The sequence below is a fragment of the Schistocerca serialis genome, chromosome 8 (assembly GCF_023864345.2).
Source record: "Schistocerca serialis cubense isolate TAMUIC-IGC-003099 chromosome 8, iqSchSeri2.2, whole genome shotgun sequence".
Classification (NCBI taxonomy): Eukaryota; Metazoa; Arthropoda; class Insecta; order Orthoptera; family Acrididae; genus Schistocerca; species Schistocerca serialis.
Window position 1 is genome coordinate 298,777,001 of NC_064645.1, and position 27,426 is coordinate 298,804,426.

Below are 27,426 nucleotides of genomic sequence, written 5' to 3' on the forward strand. Positions count from 1 at the left end.
TAACTATAAATACATAGTCCTGCACATTGATGTTCACGACACAGTTTAATAACAGAAAATGTATCATATAGGAAAGGAGTGTCTCATTGCCTCTGGCCCGTTTTAAAATTACTGCAGACTTCATTATTTTGTTATTATTATTTTGTCACTGAGGCTCAAAAAAATCAAAGGACCCCCAAACATTTAAGAAACTAAACTGAAACATATACGCAAAAAATTACATTTATCGTTCAAAACCTTTCATAACTGTTCCTCTTCTTGCGACATCCTACTGATCTTGCTCAATGCCTTCTCTACTCACGTCTATCTGTTCTGACCCTTCAACTATGACTAAATCCTCCATGCTAAAGTGTGCCTTTGCATGCACTAACGCTCATACACACTTTATGTCTGTCTTACTGTGCACCATATTCGGTATTGTGTCAACTTCCTTCTGTCCCCGAGCGTTACTGCACGTGATCATATTCATTGGACATTAATATACAAGATTACAAAATTCGCTTCATGACATAACAGATTTGCCCAGCATCTGGTAACCTTACAGATACCTAGATACCATAAATGAATAAATAACGATCACAATATCTTCTAAATCACATCGCCGGTAAAAACGTCGCCAAACGACAAAGAGACTTTGTGCAGAACCCGCGGAACCAGAATCCGTTGCAAACAGAAGTAAATGAAAAAAAGGCGTCAGCAAATAAAAAATCTTATATGAACGCAGATCTAAGTGTACCACAGATGGTCGCTAAATGAAAATTACAAAATGAACTGCATATTTGATCTACTTACACATTACATGATATAAGAGAAGAAGTTAGTCTGCCCCAGAATCTCGCAAGGTACGAAGACTGAGCATGGTTCGCCAATTTATAGAATTTTCTGCTGTGTATGAGAAGGTGAAACCTATCACAGTAATGGTCCTACCCAGACTCCATCACACTACCCTTAAGACTCGATGTTACCTATAAATTACCCAACGGAATCATTATTTTAAAATGCCCTGACACAGAATCATGTTGCAATAGCTCTAGTATCTAACTATCTGTTGAATCAATAGAATAAATCAATGACTACATGCCTCTTCAAATAAAAACGGAAATGAAACATAAAAATATTGTTTACTAAACAATTACAAAGTATCGGGATTAACATTCTACGAAAACCAAAGTTAATTGCTGACAACAGCTAACAAGATAGGCAAGCAGGGGAACAGGTACCGCATCCTGGCTGCTCATTAAATTACTAATCCAGTATTACCCAACGATTAATCTAGAAACTCCATTAGCCCACTGAATATCATATTAAACGATTCTAAGCCCTAAATCAGGTTTAGCGGAGCTGTGGGAATGGTAAACTTCGTATCTAAATACTAACCCGCATCTAGTGAGCCGAGCTGCTGTATATGCTCACCAGTCTGCGGTGGCGGTAAGTCGGAGGACTGTGGTCATAGTGGAGAATCAAAATCTCACCCGTCAGGACACCTAAAAGTGGCACGACATCTCGAACCAGCGACCCGTCTCCATCCACAACCCAATCAAGAGACTCCCTTTTTTTTTCCACCAGCTCCTGACTCGGCAGTTTGTGCCAATCTGAACAAAAACGTCTATCAGGAAAAATGTTACTGTTTTCCGCCAATAGTGTTTCAATGCCACGTTTAACAAATTCCCACCCTGAAATGTTACCAGTCACAGGCCAATCAGAGTAGCTCTTCCTTTCTAGTTTATCCTAGAAATTTGCGTCAGACGTCAGCTTGCGGCTCCGACTCAGAGCATAGTTTGACACTTCTGAATTTCCCGAGGCCAAATCAACCTGACGTGACCTCGGCGAGGTCCCTGTTGTCACCGTGGTTTGCCCCAATATTCTAAGACTTGCACTTTTCCGTCATAAATTGTGGAGCTGTAGCGATCATATGAAACCGTAGCCCTTGGACATCTCAAGAGAGGGGTCATGCCAAAGGCCGCTAATACCGACTTAGTGAAAAGGACAGGTAGGTTCCGTGAGCTTCCGTTAGTGGCCACGCAAGCCGGCGCAAAGCTTTGAGTGCCTATGTAACATCAACCGCATTCAGAGAAGTGTGCAGTCTGTGTATTTCTCAATTATTTACGGTCTTGAACTGTCAGCTGGTTTACCGAGGACCTCTGAAACTTTACAAAATACATTTCCCTGTAACGAATCCCTATAATTATCTTATGAACTCTAGGCTTCTGAAGCATCAAATAATTTTTAACTGAAAGTAAGTGTGTCGCTGTCTTCGATGGAGGCCGAAAAACAACTTTTACTTTGTCTTCATAAACAAACTGGCCATCAAAAGCGGCAAGGGAATACCCATGGTGACACCGTGAGTCTGTTCAAAAATTTCGTTACTAAATAAAATGTTTGCAGTATTAGCTTCTCTACTTACGGAGACACTTTGAAGCGAATGGGCAGTCTCCGCAGCGGATACGTAAAGCGCTACCAATGAGGCCAAATTTGGCCATAAGGAATGTGGAAGAAGACACACAGAGAGATTTAAATTCATGGCTTTCCCTGTCATATGTGGTAAGCTTATCGTCAAAAATATGGTGGATTCAAAGCAAGCACAAAGTAAAACTGATTTTTCACCTTCCACTGGAGACAGCAGCAGTCTCAGTTCCCGTTAAAAATTATTTGATGCTCCAGAAGGCTAGAGTTCATAAGATCCCCTTCCAGAGTGGCCCATCATACATCGAACAGACGACTCGTACAGTACATGGAAGAGTCAGGGAACACAGCAGGTACACCCGAATCTCACAGCCTAGGCAGAGTACAATGATATGACGCTGCAAATGATCAGTCTTCACGTTGATACTGTACTGCCAAAAACAATGGACATTTTTAACCATTCTCTGACCTCTAGCATTTTTCCAACAGCCTGGAATCTGGGACTCATAAAACGGTTACCCAAGAAGGAATCCTCCTTACAGTCTCCGACTACAGACCCATTCGCATTCTTACGGCATTTTCAGTGCTTTAGAGTACACAGTTCACTAACAGCTTACTAATTATTCGACATCAAATAAACTTTTATATGAATACAAGTCCGGTTTCTGGCAGAACAGTAGCACGAAGACCTCTCTTATAAAAGTGACTGATGAGCTGAAACAAGCTACAGATAAACAACAGGCGACTATTACGTGCTGTTTGCGTTTAGCAAAGCTTTCGAAACTGTCGTCTTTGACATTCGCCTTGATCTCATAAGTCAAAATTTTTCTTCAAGGGCTGTAGAGTAGTTCGACACATACATTACATTCCGCCAACAGTGAGCAATGATTGGAACAGAAAAGCCACAATGCAGGGATGTAGATTCAGAGGTCCCACAAGGATCAGTAGTGGGTCCTTTACTCCATCCTTTATAAGTTAGTGACGGGTCAATTACTCTTCCCCACTGGAAACATCACCTATATGCTGACAATTTTCATTTATATCTAAATGCAGTCACAACAAACCTATGCAAAGCCATCCAGTATGTAAATGCTGATTTACTTGCCGTATCAGTGTGGGTGCAGAGAGTAGGTTCGAAACTTAGCTCATATAAAACACAATTAATCTTAGTCCCTCATAAAAACTTTTTCATCCCGCAGTTCAAATCCTAAAAGGCAGAGAAATAACCTTTTATTCTTCTGCAAATAACTTTACCACAATTCTGAGCCACCCTTTAGACTGGACTGAACACACAGTTACTGTCTGTGAGAAAGTGTCAGCGCCACTTCATTCCCTGCGTAAGTATGAACATGTAGTTTCTTCCACGTTTAAGAAGAAGCACGTAGAGACACTAATACTCCTCATACTTGACTGCAGTGATGTCATTCTCCAAGGACTTTTATATGAACGCTCAAGTATAACTCGATGCTGTACGAAAATACCAGAACTTTATCGTTCACGCTTGTCGGTGTGTGCTGTACTAAAATGTCGAAATTCTAGAGTCTAACCCATCCTTTTGGACTGGGTGGTGAACGATTTGGAATTTATTTGGCGAGAAACTTAACTAAAACAGATATGTGTTCCAAATTGAACAAGTCATAGAATCCGTCACTTTCCATAATAACCTTGTAAGGACGTCGCCACACCACAGTTCACAACGACACATTGACTTCCGGAAGAGGATCGAGCGAGTAATCAGAGGTTCACTTCAAGCGTATGTGTACTTCTTCGCCGCCGACCAATGTGCAGTCCGTAGGGTTAAGAGGACGGAGCGAGTGCTGCAGCGGCAGCAGCCGCCCACACTCAGCACAGCGATGTAACAGCAGGGGGACGCATGTGCGGCCGACTGAGTTTCGACTCCGCCCGCCAGTGTGGAGGAGTGCGCTGGTGACTTGGCTTCGGTTGTCACCGGTCGGCAACCAGTGCATCTCGGCTCGTCGGAAGCCGCAGTCGGTCGCCCCATGACGACGGCTCTTCCGACGAGTGAGACGACGGCATGGGCGTCACTACAAATTGGGGACTTTCCAGCATTGATGACTGATTTGCTAAGTTAATGTGACTGCCTACTGCGTCTTCTAGCTCTCGTGTGGAGGCAGAAAAAATGGTATACGAAACCACCAGACGAAAAGGGCCTGCTACTGAAGAGGACATGCAACAGCAACAGTAAGAAACAAGCCGTCGCCTTTAGCAGCGAGGTTGTTACCTTTCTCAGAAGCAAGAAGGTCTCTAAGAAACGCCTTCACAGAGACTACACGTCCACCAACTAAGGATGAAGAAGTTTTCGCACAATCTCACAGGACAGCCCACGCTGCCAGCTTGCGGCAGCAGACATTGCGATATCCAACAACAACTTCATACCACTGGCAGACATTGATGACAATGATGAACCATCACGCACTACTGCACCAAGGGACCGGTGCACGACACCACTTTCGATTGTCCTGCTTTTTTCGTAACATGACATGACTCTCCACTATCTCGTGAAGCAAGCCGTGTAGGAACACCCATTTCCTTCAAAACAGGCGGAAAAAACACGTATAAAATACGCCCACACTCCCTGGAGGAGAACCACACTATTACTGGCGTGGTTGCAGGATGTGACACTGACTTGATTCATCTACAGAGGCAGCCCTCTAAAGATGTCATAAGGCAAGAATTACAACAAGAAAGTTATGAAGTGTGCTCTCTCAGCAGAATGTAATCACCACTCATAAACTCTGCAGTGCGGATGGTAATCGCTGTTCCCACCAACAACGAGCACGTCCGAGGACTTTGGAAAACAACTTCAATCGCACCATTTGACATAACTGCCTAAGACTTGCGAGCTAAACATCGCCCCCCACAATGTTTCCGATCCGAAGGACTAAATCACGTTGTCTACTGTACCATGCTAGTGCGCTTCGTAAAAGGTAGCCATTAACGTCACACTACGCAAGGAGAATAACAACCCCTTCTGCGTCGACTGGAATAAAGCCGATTCACCAGCTAGAAAGGATGGAAGGTATTCAGATGACTAACCAATAGGCTTGAGAAATCATCCCGCACAGCTACAACAAGACAAGGTTTGTCGTACATTCAAGCCATAGCTTTGAATCGGACACATCAAGTCACATGTTGTGTACTAGTACAACACCCTGCAAAGTCCCCACCTGTACCAATCACGCAAGTTTTCACGCAGCCTATCACCACTAGTGGCTCACAGCTACCCTAGATCGCAATAGATGTAACGCGAGAAACCACTGACGAAATCCTACAGGCTGGAGGCCGAACTACCACCTTTGGCCTTGTCGACCTGGCTAAAATGCTTAGTGTGGTACACCGCACCTTGGATACGATCCTTGCGCAGCTTCTCATAGCTGCAGTACCGAATGGGCTCCAAATTCTGACCCAGAAACCCAGCCAACTACAAGAGGGCTCTGCGACTGGCTCTCCATCTTCTATGTGACTACACTTTGCGGGAACGTAGCTATTGGCTTGTGTACAGCGACTGAATGAACGAATTAACGAATCTAGATACTGAAAGGACGCTCTACTCTCATACCGTTAGCTCTGCATATATGCATACCAGAAACGTGGGCAACAAAGGCTAGTACTGGCTCTGTCTACGATGGCCATATCAATTTCCTGTGATAATAGAATAAATAAATAAAATAATACGTAACAAAACTGCTACTTCGGGAACAGTACTAGGCTCCACTAAAATATGCTTCAAGTAATGGCAGACCACAATAGAAGACTGAAGGTAAGACATAGTTCATCCTAAACCTGAAGAGTTTCCAGCACTAAAGCTCGCGTCGTCGTCTTGATGCGTCGTGCAGAGTCCTTCGGCTCAGTCTGAAGATGGCTGAATGTTATACGGCCGGAATATTAGAAGAAGAAGTGAAGGAGTTGTGTCTCACTCTGTTTTAGATAGATCATCCAACTACAGAATGCATTTAGGCATCAGATTTACTGGCAGTACACTTTTTACCACATAATACAACCATGAAGTCAAGAGACTGTGCTTCTCAAGAGAAGTTAGGATACTAGACTTATATTTTGGAACGCTATGGATGTAAAAACGTGTGATCTCTGTATCTGACTGAGTGAAAGATTACGGAAAGAACTGACACGCTTGTGGTTTATTACACACATTGAGCCTTGTTGGTCAGAACTAAGAGAAAGATGGTGGTCCATTTCTGACAAATAAAGTGGAGTAAATTCGTCTTCACGCCTTGCAGATCAGCTTAAAGCCAGCGAAGCTCGTGTATACAATGCTATGATATGTTTCATCTTAAGATCTATAGAATTTCCAATGAAACAATGACCTATGAGGGCAAGTGGATACAAGGATTCTTATTGTCATAAACCGCACATAATGGAACACGAGTGTACAAATGAGAAGGAAACGAAGCGATTTAACCTTAATGCTCTGCTCTGATGTACATAAGTAGAAAACCCAAACAGTACATTGATTTGCCTATCATGTTGTACGAAAAGAAAGCTCAAAATCAAAGCAGGAGTAGAGGCCCAAGTGAAATTTTAGACTCAGAGGAAGGAATACGATAGGTAAACAAACATCTAAAATGGCGTTCATATATCGGTAAAAGGTTGGAGTAGAACAACATAAACATAAGTAAAATGCCAAAGAATAAACTAAGATCAACACCAGTTACAAAAATACCCTACGGGTAATTTTTAAACAGAAAGAATATTTCCAGCGATTGCTGCAGATTTTATGATACAGCCCTCGATAAAGAAGACCTATGGAAATAATGAGGACAACTTGGTGAGACCGGCACATGGTCACCTCACTTATCTTTTGAGGACAGCGTCATAGGTTTGCGGCCAGCACAACTGAGTCCATAGCAGACACTCAGATTACCTAGGATGTCTTGTCGTGAACAAGCGAAATAACAGAAGAGGTTGCAAACCTTTTCACAACGGGGACGAAAAACCAATGGCTACTTAACGAGGGATAACCAATCCTATAGCATCCAAAGGCAGTACAGTTGCAATGGTAGGATCGTTATCAATAGATATTGATGTCACATTACCACACGTCTCATGTAAACAGATGAAAGAGCTTACCTTACGAAAGTCCCTACCAACAGTGGATGTAACAGCGGTCTGCCTCGATCAGTTAACATTGTTCATATCGATGTTACCACGCAGTGAGAGATCAAAGGTGTCCCTCTCTATGAAATTTGAAATTTTTCTGGATGAAATACCCGATTTAATTTGAAAAATATTTTTCTTTCGCGTCTTGATCGCATGTAGTGGACTTACGATATTTACCGGCTTCAGTTCGTATGAGTCATCATCAAACTAGCGTTTTGGTTTTTATGAAGATAACACGTAAATCGTAAAGTTCAAATTTGTTGTCTCTTGAAAACCATGGGCATTAGGTGACTATAGGGCTCTTTACTTTTCCAAAAAGCAAGAAACTAGTTCCTAAGATGAGACGAGTTGAAGCCAGTAAACGATAATTAATCCACTAAATATGATCAAAACAGGCACGGATTAAAACGGCTCCTTTCCTGCGTCGCTACTTCTTAGATATAAAGATTTATCACTTCGAGTGGGTAGTTCAGTGTCATGATCACATACATACATTAATCCTTGTTCCATTGATCACGAATACGACAATTCGTAATGATGTGGAACGTGTCACTTTAACGTAAGTTTTCTTTACACAAATTAGTTAATAATTTTTTTACAGTTACTACCTCATATCTAAAAATTCATCTGTTGAGTAGACGGAGTTGTCATTCAGAAATTATTTTAATTTGCTTTTAAATGTTGGTTGGCTATGTGTCAGACTTTTAATGCTATTTGGCAAATGACCGAAGATTTTTGTGGCAGCATAATTACCCTTTTCTGTACCAAAGTGAGATTTAATCCAGAATAGTGAAGATCATACTTTCTTCTAGGGTTCTAGTTATGCATTTCGCTGCTATTTTTGAACTGGGATGGGTTATTAATAACACATTTCATAAGTGATGATATGTATAGCCAAGGTAAGTGAATATCCCGAGTTGAAGCTGATCTAGAGTGGCCTGCAGCTATTATACCGATTACATGCTTTTGTGGAATGATCTCTTAATGACGAATTGCCCCAAAATATGATGCCATATGAAAGCAGGGTAAACTACAGCCGTAATAAGGGGAAACTACAGCCGTAATTTTTCCCTAGGGCATGCAGCTTTACTGTATGGCATGGAGAGCTGCATCAAACCAGTCTCAGGACTGAAGACCACAACAACAACAACAACAACAAAATGAAAGCAGTGAATGAAAATAGTCATAGTCGACTAATTTACCGATATGTTTGTCAACAATATTTGCAATCACCCTAATAGCATAAGTAGCTGAACCTAACCGTTTCAGCAGATTAATCATGTAATTTCCTTCACCCAATAAAAATACACAACATTTGTAGTCGAATTTAAGTAGAGAATGTTCCTGGACAGTAAATCAGCAGCACTCTTACGTTGGGCACAAGAGAACAATTTCCTCTTCCTGAGACAACTAATTGACGAACAGTTTTCGAGTCTTTTATATAGTAATGAGAGCTTTCTTTGTAACGAAGTGCTAATGTTTTTCCTTCTCCATCAATTTGCCCACAGGAATACCGAGTTGATGGAGAAGTGTTTAGGCGCCATGCTACTGAGGCAGAGCTTGTCCATCGGGACTGCAGTCTGCTTCCAACTGTTCCAAGTCGCCTTAGTGAGTATCACAGCCTTTCTTGTAAAATTTTTACCTTTGTCAGATATTGTTAAAAATGGTGACTAGGGTATATTTTAATCTCTTACTTGCGATAAAGAGGAAAAAGTAACATTTCTCATAGGAATAGCAACGATCAAATACTGAGAAGCTTTTATCTGACAAATCAGCTTCATGGAAAGTTGAAACTCCTAGTTAGAGAGCAACTGTTACCCTGTGAAGACTCCACCCCCCCCCCCATTTTTTATTTCGCCGTCAACACAATTATCACAGTATTTGTAACAAACTGACACATAATTCTGGTGATGGATAAGTTGATATCTCCATAAACAGGCAATTTATATCGCGCCTTTGACCACCTGACCGATATATCTGTAGCAAATCTCTTACGTGTTGCTGCCCAGAACTAACTGTCGAAACAACTCCAAAACGTAACTTTTACTTTACTTCCCTTGACGTAGCTGAAAAACTAGTTGGTCACAAAAATAATTTTGCTATTTCTCTATGGAATTTATCTTCTTTCCATGAAAGTTCCCTTTCAGAATAATGCGCAACGCTAGCAACAGCTTACCTTTTGACAAATCATTTGGAGTAAATAAATGCTTTGGAAAAGCTGTTCTTGGTTTGCGACCGCATCACAGTGTAAAACGCGGCCGTAGTGAACATTGAGGGGCCGAAGCGTGATAACAGCCGTGCACCGCGAGAATGAATGCCGCGAGAAGTGGGGAAATCCACTGACATGAGTGACTTCGACATAGCCGGCCGGTGTGGCCGAGCGGTTCTAGGCGATTCATCCTGGAACCGCGCGACCGCTACGGTCACAGGTTCAAACCTTGCCTCGGGCGTGGATGTGTGTGATGTCCTCCGGTTAGTTACGTTTAAGTAGTTCTAAGTTCTAGGGGACTGATGACCTCATCTGTTAAGTCCCATAGTGCTCAGAGCTATTTGAACCACTTGAACTTCGAGATAGGTGAGGTTGCGATGAGGCGGCGCCTGGGAACCAGCAACTCGGGACTGGCGAAGCTGGTCGACTGTTTTCGTACTACTGTCGTGAGTGTCTGTGGAGACTGATTGAAGACGCGGTGAAACTGCGAATAGGCGACAAGGTGTTAGAAGTCATAAACTCATCAATGAAGAGGGAGGCCGAAGTCTTGCATCCTCTGTAAAGTAGGATAGGTGGCGATTTGTGGCATAACTTACGACGCAGTACAATGCTGGTCCAAGCACAAGTTTTTCGAAGCACACCTATTGGGCACACATTGTCGATTGATGCAGCAGTCGATCGCTACGTGTTCCCATCTTGTTCCAGAGGTATCATCATTTTAGAGTGCAGTTGGCAGTAGATCATTGAGGGAGGGCCGTGGATCAATGAAAAACCTTCATCTGGGTTGGTGAATAATGTCTCTTGTTACCCCAGGTCGAAGGCCGTATTCAGATACATTATAATCCAGGCGAACAGTTGCTGAAAACACGCTCAGGCGCAAGCCACTGGCAGCAGTATTACGTGGATTTCCATGTAACCTGTAGTAGTAAAAGAAGGTACAACGGAAGCTGTGCTGTACGTGAACCTTATTGCGGAACATGTGCGTACCTTCGTGCTTGATGTCTGTCGCGAAGGGTTTGGCAAATTGTAGTAGGATAACTGTGCCTGTCTTGTAGAGTTGACTGAGGGCATGATGGTGAACTAACAATTAAGTCTTGGCCACCAAATTCGTGTGATCTGAACCCGATAGAACACACCTAGAACGCTACTAAACGCCATCTGCCCACCCATAAACAACCGGTCGGTAATTTGTGGGAAACGCGTGGCATTTAGGTAGACGTCTAGTGCCACTCGAGAAACAAAACAAGGACCTTACGATTCAATGATACACAGAATCTCTGCGTTCTTGCTTTCCAAAGGTGGGCCAGCACACTGGTAGGTAGGTGTATATAGAGCCAAACTCGTACTGGATCGTCGTTGTAAGAAGGTAATACAGTTTGAAAAGGTGGAGTATGTAATATACAACCTCTGACAATAAAGTTCGGTGAAAAGTCCTAGGAACTCTCCAGACAACAAGACCATTGAGCCGAACTCGTACAAGGTGGAAAGATGACATAGAGAAGGACATCGCAGCATTAGGAATTTCCGCAGGGTGGAGAGAGACTGCGAGAGATAGGAGGCGGTGGAAGCAGGTAGTTAATGCAGCGCGTGGTCTACAGGGCCTGTGAACGCGGAGGAGGAGGAGGAGAAGAAGAAGAAGAAGAAGAAGAATAGCCCTGTAACATTAACATAGATGAACTACGAACTACAGTTGCCTTACTACCATTCGAAATAGTCACCTGCCATAAATATGCACCACTGAGTCCGCCAATACATGTCCTGGAAACTTTGCGCGAAGCCTTCCTTTGGAATGGTGTTCAAAAGCCGCGTCACGTTTCGTTGGATGTCAGGAATATCGTCAAATCTCTTTCTTTCAAAGCCAGTTTGACTCGAGGGAAAGGAAAGAGCTGGAGGACTGAGGTTCGGCGAGTATGGTGGATATTCAAGCTGCATCACACGCCTTTTTTGCCAGGGGCGCCAATCTCGCTTCCGTCGGCCGTCGTAATTTAATATATTATTATTGTTATTATTACTTTTTGATTGTTGCCGACTTACGTGGTGGGCCTTCATAAAAATGATATTTCATTCAATTTTGATTTACGATTAAATGCTTTTGTGAAGTTCTCCTTTTTAACAATATTAATCATAAATTATTTGTTACATTAATGAATGTTAGACTCGCTGAATCTTAAAACATGAGCATACAAGTTGAACATTGGAATAAACTTTTCATATTAATTTCCTCGGATAGTCAGTTAACTTTAAAGCAAAAGATCTTTAGTTATTAATTACAATTGCGGCCCACACACGCGCGAGAGTATTTTTTCTTACCTCCGTTAATCATTGTATTCTAGTCGGAGTCCTCGCTCTGGCTCTCGGCTATGGTACTGAAAATAAGAACCTTAAAGCTACGTGTTTTCTGCAACGTCGGGCGGCTGTGGAGAAAAATTAATATTATGTTAATAGCGGGCGATTTTTTTGCTTCAGGTAATTTTTCATAAGTTAATATCGCCACGTAATGTCGTCTTTGGCTGCGTCGACCGCTGCGATTGCTGAACTGTAATTACTTGAATGAAGGTTAATTCAAGGAATGCGGACATGAAATCGGGATCACCTCTTACAAATTAAAAGTGCACAATAATGTTAAATCAATATATTATCTGCTTAACTCATACAAATATGCTTACATTTGCCAGCACTCGAAAGATGTCCGTCTACACGCAATCAAGACAAGAGAAGGAGAGAAGACGACTGAAAAATTAACAAAAGAGCGTATCTTGTCGTGTCTTTAGATCATTTTGTTATATTTCTTTGCATTCGAAACTTAGACAGAGAAATTATTGTTTTACGGCTACATGATAAAAACATATTATTCCGTTTTTAAATGTCTCTTCTTTATAAATACTGTTTTTAAGTGTTTTCGTAGTATAGCACTGGGGACGCTATAAGGGCCTGTGAACGCTGAGGAGGAGCAGAAGAAGAAGAAGAAGAAGAAGAAATGCCCTGTAACATTAACATAGATGAACTACGAACTACAGTTGCCTTACTACCCTTCGAAATAGTCACCTGCCATAAATATACACCACTGAGTCCGCCAATACATGTCCTGGAAACTTTGCGGGAAGCCTCGCTTTGGAATGGTGTTCAAAAGCCGCGTCACGTTTCGTTGGATATCAGGAATATCGTCAAATCTCTTTCCTTCCAAAGCCAGTTTGAGTCGAGGGAAAGGAAGAAGCTGCAGGACTGAGATTCGGCGAGTATGGTGGATATTCAAGCTGCATCACACGCCTTTTTTGCCAGGAACTGTTTGACGATATTGACTGTGTGGGGGCGAGCGTTGTCGTAAGCAAAACACCAGGAACCTTGTGCGTACTGCGGTAGTACCTCGCGTAGACATTGCATGAAACGGGTCAAAATTTCAACGTATGTGCAGTGTTCAACGTCGTTCACTCTGGTAGAAATTCCTTGTGGATAATGTCCTGACTATCTAAAAAGTTGACGAGCACCGTTTTGATTCGTGATTTATCGGCTCTGACCTTTATCCGATGAGGTGATGTCGGAGAACGCCATTCCATGCTTTGCCTTTTCGCTTCAGGGTAGCACCGGAGACACTAGGTTTCATCCTCAGTGAGAATACGGTTCAAGAAATTGGGTGTCGCATGCACCGTTTTGACAAAATCCTGTGACGCCTTTAAACGTACCTGCTTCTGATCGTCAGTCAAGTGATGTGGCACAAGACGAAAACACGTTTTCCTCTTCCCCTAACTCCTGGGTAAGGATTTGTCGTACGGATTCACGGTTCATCTGCAGTTCATCTGCTATCAAGCGCACAATTAATCGACGGTCATTCGTGATTAATGTCATCACTTTCTCAAAGTTTTCATCGCTGACGGCGGTCGCCGGTCGTCCATTGAGGGGATTGTCAAAAACACGTTCCCGGCCTCCTCGAAAACGGACGAACCACTCGTACACACAGTTCATGGTCAGTGCTTGAACCCTTAACACATAGCAGCAGTGCATGTGTTTCTTTCAGTGTCTTGCCAAGCTTAAAGCAAAATTTTAATATATTTAGATTAAAGTTCAGTCTTGATCACGTATGTCTGTTTTAATGAGTAACCGGTTTCGGTTTTTTCTATAAAACCATCATCAGACCCATTGGCTCCCTTGGGTTGGTAGGTGGAGCTCTCCTTGCTGCTGTGCAAGGAGAGCTCCACCTACCAACCCAAGGGAGCCAATGGGTCTGATGATGGTTTTATAGAAAAAACCGAAACCGGTTACTCATTAAAACAGACATACGTGATCAAGACTGAACTTTAATCTAAATATAACAATTAATTGATCACTGAATTCCAAAAATGTTAACCAAAATTTTAAATTGATCCTTTGCTCGTTCATTTTCCTATTGCCAGTTCAGAGCTAACGCACTAAACAAGCGCTTTGTCCAACAGGTCTAACACGGAACATACACACGATGCTCAACTGAACTACGGTTCATGTGCAAACAATGGTGCTGCTTACACCATCATTGTATGCTCAGCAACAAACGGTTCTGTCTCCCCAATGCAAGACGTAGTGCAGTATCCAGATCGTATAACTTCATAGCTGAGGCATGCCTTAGATAAAACCCAGATGTCACACGATTACACACATAGTGCACAGTCATCATACACTGTTGTAATACTCGTAGATAGTGTAACACCAGTAAGGCGAATGTCTGGGGGGGAACGAGTTGGATAATACTCTGTAGTCATCTGCTGACTGATGTAGCGCTCTGCACGACATATTTCGTCCCAGTCGAACTTGTAAATCGTTATTTTAACGACCTTCGATGCATTTTCAATTTATATTCTCGCATGCAACCCCCAGTCATATTGCGCTTCTATACAAACGTTTACACATTTCGTTCCACTGAGAGTTAAATTGCATGTGGAACTGAAAAGCATGGGTATACTCCATGCCTTCTTCTCCAAAGCATGTGCACTCTGTGGCTGCACTAGCACAGGGATGTTGTGCTGGGATGGGTAACATGTTGGTACTGTCCTCCATCTTGCTGCTCTTTAGGACCACCAGCAGTGTTCGATGTCTTGGGAGCTCGCATGTCCTCATCACAGAGATCAATGAGTGGGACAGACAACAACTCCTTGTCCTGCTCCAGCAAGTGGGCTATGTGCGCTACAGGATCCCACGTGGTCGCTACAGGTTCAGACGTGCTGGAGGTTGTTGCTGCTGCAGGTCTAGAGGTCGCTGTAGGTCTCGACAAGATGGAAGCCGAGGTTGCTACAGGTCTGGACACAGCAGAGATCGGCATCTTGGCGCTCGGCCATGTACGGTTGGAGGCATCGATGAATACTGCTGAACAAAGATGAGGAAGCATTACATGTGGACCAAGATGCAAAAACAATCAATAATAATAATACTAAGGACAGAGAAAGATGTGATATGGGATACTCACTTTTCCACTTCTACCTGTTCTGGAGAACTGTGCTGGATTGCAACTGCTGTTGGCGATTCATGGTTCTTCGTCTTCTTCTTCTTCTTCTGCTGCTGACTGACGGAGCAAGACTGAGGTACCAGGGCTGCTGAGCCTACCCTATATCACCTTCAGTAATGTTAGCAGATATCGCCATCCTACTGGCTCAAGTCTAACACATGACTGGATTAAGGGTTCCTATTGGTTCCCGCCATTTCCCCCACCCTGATCTGCCATCTTGATTACGTCACAGGAGGGGTGAGAGTGCCGTCTGATGGCAGTACTGTGTACTAGGTCAGTTGGACTCTGGACCTCGTGGTGAACACACTTGATGGTGGTAGTGCCTCTAATTGTTTAAATAAAGACTGCATGCAAAATAAAGAGTCCTTTTCCCGCCATTTTCTAGGCAGATGACTTATGTTAGTGGAGGTAGCCCAAGTAACATCTTTTGCCACCATTTTCTTGGGTTAGCAGATGTAGCTGTGGTGTGTTGCATTGTCCTGATAGAATTTGAACTTCCTGCTATCTTTTGGGGGAGGGGAGAGGATGGGGCTAGGTTAGTGGAGGTAGCCCAATTGAACTATCTTCCCAGCAAAATTCAAACTCCCCGCCAAATTCCACCATGTTGGTACTCGTGTCATCAGCTGATGTCACGGTCGCCATTTTCGATGATGTTATGTGCTGTTGCCAAGTCTACAGGCTGCCATCATTGCCGCCAACTTAGATACATCTAATGGAGAGTGGTGTGGTAAATACTTTGCCCTACTACTTGTGTCTTCTGTTTCATTCAATAACTTTATGGGTGGTAGATGTGATATAAACATTCGAAGCATACATGCTCGTCACACCAAGTACATCTAACGAATGCAATCTCCACAAACTACAACGTTCCTTCGAAAGATTCGAAGGAAACCAAACTTTTTAGGAATTAATTTTGATGTATACAACAGTTATGATAACGTTGTATGAAAAATCAGCACTGCAAGTTATAATGAATTATGCAGTGAATCTTAATTACAACCATTCGGTTATGCAGTTCCCGCAAGGTTATCAGAAGCAGACTGTAATCTAAAGCCTCGAAATTAGGTATTTAACTTGGTGATAAACATAAACATCACATGGCTGGCACAAAATTGTGTAGTTTGGTGGTATTAATTTTATTGAGTATCATCATCTACAAACATACTATCATACAAGATGGTATTAGTTTGTTCGTTCTAAGAACTCAATATCAGACAAAACTTGTTGTCAGCAATATATGCTTTAAAAATGTTCTCAATATATGTTTTGTAAACAGCATTCTTCTATTCCCCGCATTTCAAGCAAGTGAAGAAAACGATTTTTAACTAGTTGGTTAAATGATTGGTCTCTTCTATATCCCGAGGTCTAAATTAATCATTAATTTATTATAAGCATCAGAAACATTTAGACGGATATTTTTCTGACGATGTGATGGAATATTGCGCCCTGTACGAATGCGTTACGTTATGCGCAAGTGTCAAATTCTCGTTTCCGCAACATCTTATCCGCAATTGTGTTCGTACGACGAGGCTTAAAATTTAAATTCCTTACTACTCCAAGTCGCCTGAGAAAATTATTTGCCCACGTTCTTATTGCTCTTAATTAATTTACTTATCTCCTAATACGATTAGTTTCACTGAGAAAAAATTGCAAATTAAAAAAAGAAGTGCAAAATGCAGCTGGGAATCGAACACACTTTCTCTACTCACAAGCCAGATGCCTTGGTCGCTATGCCAGTGACGCTTTCGTTGAGGAGCGTATACCTAAGAGGCCCTCGTAAAACTTTCTTTACTTGACTTCTGTGAAAACATGCGGTTACGGACCCCATATACATGTATGGAAAATGCTGAATTTTCGATTATCTCTCAGCCGAGTCAGCTCTGAGTCGTTGGCGTATTATGAACTTTAGGGCTGATTTTCTCCGAAATAGGGGCCGTTGAGCCAAAATATCTTCGAGTCTTCCAAATGGCTCTGAGCACTATGGGACTCAACTTCTGAGGTCATCAGTCCCCTAGAACTTAGAACTACTTAAACCTAACTAACCTAAGGACATCACACACATCAATGCCCGGTGGAGGATTCGAACCTGCGACCGTGTAGGTCTCGCGGCTCCAAACTGTAGCGCCTACAACCGTACGGCCACTCCGGCCGGCCGAGTCTTCCATTTTAGGTTGTAAGCGAGTATCCAAATATGAACCGAATCAGTTGGTCGTGTCTGAGGCCTTCCCACTGTGAGGAGCACATATAAATACATAAAATATTTCTTACGTTTCGTCAAAAAATATAGTAGACGGAATACTCTAATTTCCATCAGTAAAGTATTCTAGGCAAGAACACTCCCAATCAACCTGCAGCTGTTTTGAACATCCTCAAAAACTTCACTAGGCACATTTTATTAGGTGCGGTATGCTTTTGCGTTCCTCCAAACTTTGAAATGGATTACGTAGTCAGTTATTGTAGGGCATACAGATTTACGTGAGCTCCAAACTATGGTGTAGATCGCTAAATTTCGCTTCAACAGATCATTACCAGAGGTGAAAGAAAAGATACATAAAAAGTCCAAGGATTAATAGGGGGTGGAAACTGACGATATTACACTGCTTGACAATAGCTAAGGAACAGAGGCACTGTTGGACAGGAATAATCACAGAAAATGATGACGACATGAAACACAGCACGTACGCTATACATCTGTAGTGGTATATTTACAAAGGAAAATTGTATAGAGTTCACCATTTGGGAAAGCTGAATAGCCGCTCGGGGTAGCAGCGTGGTTTCAGGCGCCTTGACACGGTTCGAGCGGCTCCCCACGTCGGAGGTTCGAGTCCTGCCTCGGGCATGGGTGTGTGTGTTGTTCTTATCATAAGTTACTTTAAGTTAGATTAATTAGTGTGTAAGCTTAGGAACCGATGAACTCAGCAGTTTAGTCCCATAGAACTTACCACAAGCTTCCAAAATTTTGGAAAGCTGGAGTACAGACGTAAATAATGTTCAGACTCACCACATAAAGGAAGGAATAAGTCCTCATCGGGCACTAATGAGCATTTTGCATCGGTTATTCATCCTGACTACAAAGCCGTTGAGGAGTCGTTGGTGGATAGTGTCCTGCTACTCCCTGAAGGCGGTTTTCAGTTCTTAAGCGGTTAGGGAAGGGGAGTTCGTTGAAAAAGATATCTGCCAAGAGCATCCTAATCATTCTCTAGAGGTTTTAGATCCATAGTGTACGCAGGCCATTCGATACGTCACTATCTTCAGTTTCCAGGGTGTCCGATACCTTGCTGTCCTGTGTGGGAAGTCGGGACCTACCGCAGCCCTAAACAGACGGACATGCTCTATAATAATCTCCCTGCAATATCGCTGTGCTGTAATGGAATCCTGCGAGAAAAAGGTACAACGGTGTGCGGCCATTCTGCAAAATGATTGCCCACACTACGACGCCTAGACCACCCCGATGAGGTTCGTGAACATTCTGTGGTGTGTAATGTCTTCCCGTCTCTCTTCGCACTAACTGCTGACCAGTATCATGTGCCAAAATGAAGTGGGATTTCTCGGAAAATGTCACTAAGGTACACTGTTGCTGACACCAGTCAACAAGCTCTCTACAGTCAACAATGTCGTGGTTGAAGTGGGATGCATTTCAAAGGCTTCCAAGGATGCAAACCAGCCTGATTTAATCACTGCGAATTGGTTCTGGCAGAGACACATGTACCGGTAGAGGCTGCAATGTCTGCAGCGATCTGCCTAGCAGTGAGATGTCTGCTCCTTTTCACTATTAGGGCAAAGTATCAATCCTCTTGCCATGTGGTGGTCCGTCAACGATCACCAGTAAGTTTTTGCAGAGCATTTCCACCTTCAGCGGCCTTTTTTAACCGCAAAGCGACACTTTTGGAGACATCCATTTCTATGGCCACTTTAGTGACACTTTGACCGACTCCGAGCCGTTCAATTGCTCCTCCTCGACGGTAAGCACCCAAATTATGTCTTCCAGACGTATTGCAATACCACCCAGAATGTCGAACTTAACGGTTCTAAAGACTCCTTTCGTGAACCATCGAACTGCATAAACTACCAAATGCACGCAAAGCGTTCGGCCAGAGGCTTTGGGGCAGTTAACATGTCCAGCCTCTATGTTTCCTTTTGATATCATTCAACGGATGTTGCGTATCAGCTGGAAATGGTTCTATAGGAAGTGTTGGTTGTTCTCTAGCAAATGTCGAGCAATATATGAAGGTTATTTCTATCTTCAAAGACACATCCAATACGTGAACGGCGTTATTAAGATGATATTTGACGTCATCAGAAACGCCACGTAAAAATTTCATAAACGCATTTGCGATATGTGCTCTTGCATTTCTCTGCTTGAAATAACCGCACGTCTTTTTATTAGTTATTGGTTCTCCAACAAAAAAGTTCAGCTCAGTCTAGAATGAAAGTCATGATACATTTTTAAAAAAATGTTGTAGGTAAATGGCTAAACGTAACGTACGAAATGACACAGTACCTGAAAGACAAACTTTCGGATCTTTTTGAACATGGTGCCGTAAGATTATTTTGAAACCCACCGACAGAGGTAGAACCATTTTGAAAAAGACAGCTTCGTAAGCAAATTGATCTTCCGTGACGGAGCCACTTTTTATCTTTTGGAAAACATCAGCCGACACAACACAGGCAAATGGAGCACAAGCAACCACATGACACTACTGAACACATATGTGTTCTGTACCGTGTCCAACAAGGCACTCCACGAACCGTTCTTCGCTGAAGGGTCGATGGTATCGCTTATCTCGACATGTTACAATTGTGGTTCATGTCACAATTAGGATTTCACCAAGATCACACCTCTTCAAATTTACACCGTTGTGTACGAGATTACCTGAATGAGACGTTTCCGCGGTGATGGACACGCTGTGTTACGGCTCACGATCTCGCGCTACTGTAATGGCCACTGATGCCACCGGACTTGTCGCTTTGCGACGCTTTCTTCTGGGGATACAAGTACAGTGTTCATGTTCCGTCTCTACCACAGAACCTCGGAGATTTGCGACGCCGCACTGCAGCAGCTGTACTCACTCTCACTCCGATATGCTGAGTCGCCTATGTGCAGTAGTGGACTACGGGTTAGGTGTGTTCCATGTGACGAATGTTGAGCTCATAGAACATTTATAAACATATGAAAAAGAAAACCTGGGATCTCTTTAAGGTACTGTATAATTTATTACGTTGTTTTTGGCCACTTATATGTACCGATTTTCTGAAATGCTTCACGGACTACCCCGTATACCGCTGATAAGAATTTATGATCTGGTGGAAAAAGTTTTGTCCAGTAATTTATGTTCCACAGACTGCACACCAAACTCGTTTTTTCGCATCATGCAGAAACTCTTTGATGTCTTTCAGAACTGTGACATGCATTGTTCTGAGACTTACGATAAAAGCAACCATGCTTCATCAAAAAAAAAAAAAAAAATAAATTGTTTCATGATCAGGGTCTCCATCATGAACAAAATGCAGCGGCCTATTATTGCACTGATGTCGAGTAACAGTACTTTAATTGTTTAGGCCGTGCGAAACCACTCCTTTGCAAATTTCCAGTTTGCGTTTGTCCACAGTCTGTTAGCAGAAGGTAATGAAAAATCGATCTGAGATGCTAAATGGTAAAATGATTTTTTCAAACTTCTATCCAATTCCGCTCCTCTCTTTCTCTCTATGTCTCTCTCTCGTTTAGTTGAAAACGATACCCCACTTGCCAAAGTACATTTCGGCGCACATGCTGCGAAACGAACCTGCCTCCACGTATCACTTTTTCGTCAACACTGGGCACAGAATTCCTGCGTTCGTGAAAAACCTCTGTTTATGGAGAAACGTGAAAAACCTCTGTTTATGGAGAAACATTATATTTATAAGTAAATCTACGCCCTTTTAATTCGATAATGACACAGACGTCTACGTACATAAAGAGGAGTGTAGGTTTCTTTGTATGTAATTCATACAAATCTACAAATTTATTTCGATATTGAGGGCGGGCTTTGCGAACCAGATTCTGACAAAGATTAATAATGAAGGACCGGATGTTGGCTGCAGCTGGTTCACAGATGATGCACACTTTCACCTGGGTGGAGCCGTGAAGAAACAAAACTGACTTTTTGGGGTTCCCAAAATCCATATTTTTGTGAAGCCAAATGACTACAGTTTGGGCTCCAGTATGTATCAGAGGCATTATTGGCTCTTCTTGCAAGTGAGAAACGATAAGTAGTGAACATTATTTTGAAATTTTCGAACAATTTGTATTAGGGGATTTGCCAGGCCCCGAGTGGTTCATTCAAGGTTGGACCAGACCTCATCGCATCTAACAGCTGTTTCTCTGTCTTGATGATGAAGTCAGGAATACAGTCAGTGCGTTGGAATATTGTGAACTTACTGACGCAGGGATGGATAGGCCTCCACATTCGCCAAATATGACTCCTTGTGTCTGCTTTTATGAGGCACATTGAGAGGCATTGTCTACCAGAACCATCCCATCAAACTGGACGAGCCTTAACCGGCGGTTTGTGTGGCATTTGAATCCATTTCTGTTGGCATATTACAGGGTGTGACGACAAATTTCATTATTAATTTGCGCCATCTCCATATTGGGAGTGGTGAACATTTTGGAAATATTGTGATGGGATTGTAAAGACTGCTTGTAGAGGACAAGTTTAATTATGCACGTGGATACTGTACCAACAACACTGCCTGCAGCGCCATCTGTTAGCAAGTTTTCGAATTATATAGAACATTCTGAGTAAGTCTTGCATAAAATTCTTACAGCATTCGTGATAAACATATGTTTTTTTCCACTCGTCCATCGATCATAGCTCTCGAGATATTTGATTGTGAAATCTTGCACTCCATTGCTATACACCCTGCGAAATAACAATTCTTTCAAACTGCATATAATTTTTAGAACCTCTGTACAATAATCGAAACATATGCAATCCTCTATTTTTTAGTAATGATATAGAATATTTCCCACATTAAATAAATAATGTTTCATGTTTTCTGCATGTTATTTACCTGTGAGAGTGTCGTTATTACAATATCGTACCTTATATCAGTATATTATCAGCCACTTCCAGTTATCATGGTAGAATACATATCTCCATTTAGAGACTACTCAGTCTACATTACCTCATAATATTAGATTATGTGCTACAGATATTAAATTTTTCGATGGACACCTTATTCAGTACTGCACGAGGTATATTTTAGGTTTAATAGAATAACGCTCCATATTTTATTTCCTATCTGCACCAATACCTACGTCCGTACGATACAAATCACTGAAAAGTGCATGGCAGAGAGTACTTCCCATTATACGTTTTATTAGGGCTTCTTCCAAATCTTTCTAAATTCCCTGAAAGCCAGCTCTTAAAGTTTGGTAAGCACACTTTCTCGGCGTAGCTTGCGCCTACCTTCAAGTCTCTGCAGTTCAGTTTCTTCAACATCTCTGACACTATTCCATGGTTGAAACATACCTCTGAACTTCTGAAATGGTTCAAATGGCTCTGAGCACTATGGGACTTAACAACTGAGGTCATCAGTCCCCTAGAACTTAGAACTACTTAAACCTAACTAACCTAAGGACATCACACACATCCATTCCATGCCCGAGGCAGGATTCGAACCTGCGACTGTAGCAGTCGCTCGGTTCCGTACTGAAGCGCCTAGAACCGCACGGCCACCGCTGCCGGCTCTGAACTTCTGAGTGTACATTCAATGTTCCTCCTTAGTCTTATTTTGTACGTATCCTACAAACCTGAGCAGTAATATGGAGAGGTCGCACGAATGCTTTATGAGCAATCTCTTTTGTAGATAGAGTATATTTCCCAAGTCTTCGACGAATACACCGAAGTCTACTACCTGGTTTATCTGCGAGTCGTCCTATGTCATCGTTCCATGTAATATCCATGCAAAGTGCCCCACTCACGTAACTGTATAATTGACGGATCCCAACTGTGAGTCGTTAATAATGTAGACATAGGGTACTACGTTTCTTTTCTTTTTTTCTCTTTTTTTCTTTTTGAAGTTCACAATTTAACATTTCGGGCATTTAAAGCAAATTACCCATCTTTCCACGACTTTGATATCTTATGAAGATCTGATTATCTGTGCAACAGTAGATAATCGCATCATCTGCAGAAAGTCTGAGGTTAGTGTTAATATTGTCTGCAAGGTCATTTAGATACGGCATGAGCAGCAAGGTTCACAACACACTTCTTTGGAGCAAAAATTACTTCAATGTCTCTTTTCTTTTCGGTTTCTTTTCTGCCTGTTATATAAAGTCGCCAAGTAGGAATGAAACCAATGTCTATCGACACCAGCAGTGTTGCAAGTTTTAAAAACCTCTGCATCTGTCGACGACTCTCCGTCGAAGATAGTGTGCTGTGTCTACCATACCTATCAATCTACAATACACTACTTTAGATAATAACTCAAGGTGTGAAACTGAGTCAGATGATATTCGGAAGTCAAGAAATACGGCATCGACTTAACCGCCTTGATCCATCGGTTTAAGGATGTAATTGGAGAAAAGTGCGAATTGAATTTCACATGACCGATATTTTCTGAAATCTACGATGGTTTGCATGTAGGAACTCATTCTGTTCGAAATATTTAATTACTAGTGAGCTCAGAATATTAATAAGATACTGCCATAAACTGATGTCAATGCCACTAGATGGTAACTCAACGGTTTACTTGTGCTACCCTTCTGGCAGACGGGTGTGACCTTTGCTTTCTACCAACCACTGCTCACGGTTTTATGTTAGAGGCATGTACGGGAGATTACTGGTACAAACGAGTCTAACTCACGCAAAAATCTGGCATAGAATCTGATAGAAATCCCATCGGGTCCTGGACATTAATTCTGTTTTTTCGATTTCAGCTGTTTTTCAGTACAATTGACTTTGATATCAATCGTTTTTCTAATGATGCAAAAATTAAATTGGAACAATACCCTTTGGTTTTCATTTCTGAAGGAACACTTGAAAGCAGAGTTCAGCATTTCTGCTTTTGATTTGCTACCCTCAATTGCAGTCCTTGTCCATGAATATGTAGACGTTTGTTTCCTTTTCAGAGTGCTGAAAGCCTGGCAGAGGCCGGAAAGTTCGGCTGCTATCTGTGGGTCATGCTGGCACAGCTCTTCGTCTACTGCTGGTTCGGAGACGAATTCATAACGGAGGTGAGCTGCACACGCCTTGCTAGGTTGACTGAGTTTCCAATTTGAGAATGAATGTTGTATTGATACAACGATATGATAAACCGTTGACCTCCGTGTTTAATGGCTACCCAGAGGCTTGTTGTGTGTATTTTGAATACAGTTAATATTGGATTTATGATATTACTTATTACTCTTACAGATTAGCACTAACATATACATAATTCATTCCTGCTGACGGATCTTGATTTTCTATGCCATACATCAAACCAAACTTTAGCACTTAGAGTCTCATTGCGCTCATCCACTAATGATAACTGGCTGTTTAACTCGGAAGAGTTGACTAGTAAACCACTTGCATATGGTGTGACACATAAGGTCTATAGATTTAAGAAGCCACAATTAACGTTTACAGATGTGATTCTTGAAGTTTTCTCGGCGTACTGAGTATTCTATGAGGTTTCGAAATGGCAGCCGGATCACGTTAACTTCTTGCAACAATTCTTCTGAGATTCATTCAGCTATCTTCAGGTGCGTGTCAGTCACTGGAGACTGCTGTTTTTTTTCCTTTATTGTGATTTCATTCCTCTGTCCCATATGGGCAGGGGAGGGCTGGCAGCGGCACAATCCGCCCCTCTTCAGCTGAGTGACATTATAGTTAGTAAAAGGAGGATAAAAAGGGGGCCATAAGAACATAAGAAGTGGAGACAATAGGGGTTAAAATATACATTGACACAGAGACGTTCATTTTGGGACAGATAAAAAAGTTGACATAAAGTTAAAAAACAGAGATGGCGATTCGTGGAGCAGGTAAAGTCATGCACACAAGTTAAAATTAGGCCACAGAATTAAACAATCCTGAATGAAGACACTTTGAAACCACTGTCACAGATGGAGCACACAAGATGAAGAACAAAAACTGCCGGGAGGGACCTGACGAGGGAAACAAGGTCTGAGAGGAGGGAAAAAGATAGGAGGGGAAGATGCAGCTGGAGTAGGGGCTGGAGGGATTGAGATGAAGAGAAAATTGGGGTCGGGGGATGCACCAAGGGGTGGAAGATGGAAAGGGAAGGCAAGTCAGCAGGGAGCACAGAGACACAGAAGGGGTGTGCAGGAAAGGAAGGGAGGTGGAGGAGGTAGAAAAACCGCTCAGGAGAAGGAAAGAGGAGGGGAGAGGGAGTCCTGAGGAGTGGGATGGAGGGAGGTAGGGTTAGAATTGGTAGGATTGGTAGATATCAGAGTGAAGCTCATCATCCTCGAGGGGTAAAGGCGTGGAAATGGGCTTGAGATAGAGAGGGTGAAAGACACCAGGGGGTGGGGGGATCGAGTCTGCTAACGCTGTACAGGGTGCAGACATGTTCGAGGAAAAGGAGAAGATATGGGAAAGGGATGAAGTCATAGAGGATCTGCATGGGGGACAAGAGGCAGATAAGGAAGGCAAGGTGGAGTGCATGGTGTTCAAGGATTTACAGGGCTTTATAGAATCTGGAAGAGGCGGAAATGCAGGCAACACTGGCATACCAAAGGATGGGATGGATCAAGTATCTGTAGGTGTAAAGGATGGTGGTAAGATGTAGTTCCCATGTCTCGCCGGACAGGAGAATCAGGAGGTGGAGTCTATTGTGGGCTTTGTGTTGGATAATAAGGAGATGGGAGTCCACGTGAGGTGGCGGTCGAGGGTGAGGCCAAGGTATTTCAGGGAAGGACTGAGGTCAATAGGACATAAATGATGTAAAAATCGTGGAGCCAGAACGAGCGGTTAGTATGACCTATGATGATTGCCTGGGTCTTCGAAGTGTTGATACGAAGGAGCCACTGGTTGCACCAGGTGCTGAAGTCGTTGAGGCGGGTTTGAAGGGTACTTTGGGACCGTCGAATCGTAGGATAAAGGGCCGTGAAGGCGTTGTTATCAGAGAATTGAAGGAGGTGAACAGGTGGGGGAGGTATGGGCACATCTGCAGTATACAGAAGATAGAGGACAGGGGAATGGTCACAGCCTTGGAGCACGCCAGCAGTGGTATAGTAGGTATGGGAGTTGGTACTGTGGATAGTGACATAGGGTGGACAGTGGGAGGTAAAGGAAGCAAGGACAGAAGAAATTGATGGGAAGAGTGTAGGTCCTGAGTTTAAAGAGGAGTCCATGATGCCAGACATGGTTGTAGGCGTCCTGGAGCTCCATGGAAACAAAGACAGTGGAGTGATGGGAGTTCAGTTGGAGGGAAAGAAGATTGGTAAAGTTAAGGAGTTTGTCATAGCTGAGAAGGAGGGCCAGAAGCCAAACAGGGTAAGGGTAAGGAGATGGTGATGGTTAAGGTGGTGATGAATATGGTGGGAGAGGATGGACTTGAAGACCTTACTGAATATGGAGGTGAGGAAGATGGGACGATAAGAAGAGGTGTAGGAGGGAGGGTTGTTGTTTGATGTCATATGCGGTAATGGAAGTGTTTATGTCTGAGGAGAGTAACTGCTCCAAGTGCTCCAGAAACTGGCAGCCAGTGGCAGGACAGAGATATCGGTGCATTCCAGGATTGTGGGGAAGAGGGAGTAGATCAAAATGGGGATTGTTGGGAATGGAGAAGAGTTGGGAAGCAAAATAGGTAGTCATACCGAGATTGTCAGGGAAGGGGCAGTTGTCATGGAGAAGAGGGTAATGCATGTCAGGATGGCTACCAGTAAGATAAGTGGAAGGCAAACCAGTACTTGGAGGAGTTGACAGGGAGGGCAGAGTTGAAGCATGTATGTGTTTGGCACCAGTCCCGGCGTTTCTTTGCTGTGAGGAGTTTTTGGATGTGCCATTGAAGTTGCCAGTGGTGGAGGAGTGTACCCCATCATGCCCACAGAGGACATCCTGTGGAAGAAGAGTAGGTTGGCGAGGATGGACGTGTTTGGTAGGAATCTGGGCCTCCACATCGTCAGAGGAAGAAAGAGTTAGGGGTGACGTCAGAAGGATGGTGAAAGGTAAGGGGGTGGCTTTGGACCAGTGAGGCAATGGATTCCCAATAGGCTTCC

General features: G+C 42.9%; 1 protein-coding gene across 1 annotated transcript in view; it reads left to right on the forward strand.

The window, feature by feature from the left end:
* Window positions 1-27,426, forward strand: part of LOC126416976 (uncharacterized) — a 58,933-nt gene that overhangs the window by 13,709 nt on the left and 17,798 nt on the right. The window contains exons 3-4 of the mRNA XM_050084861.1: window positions 14,179-14,257; window positions 24,337-24,441. Coding sequence (XP_049940818.1) covers window positions 14,179-14,257; window positions 24,337-24,441 — 184 coding nt within the window. The remainder of the gene's footprint in view (window positions 1-14,178; window positions 14,258-24,336; window positions 24,442-27,426) is intronic.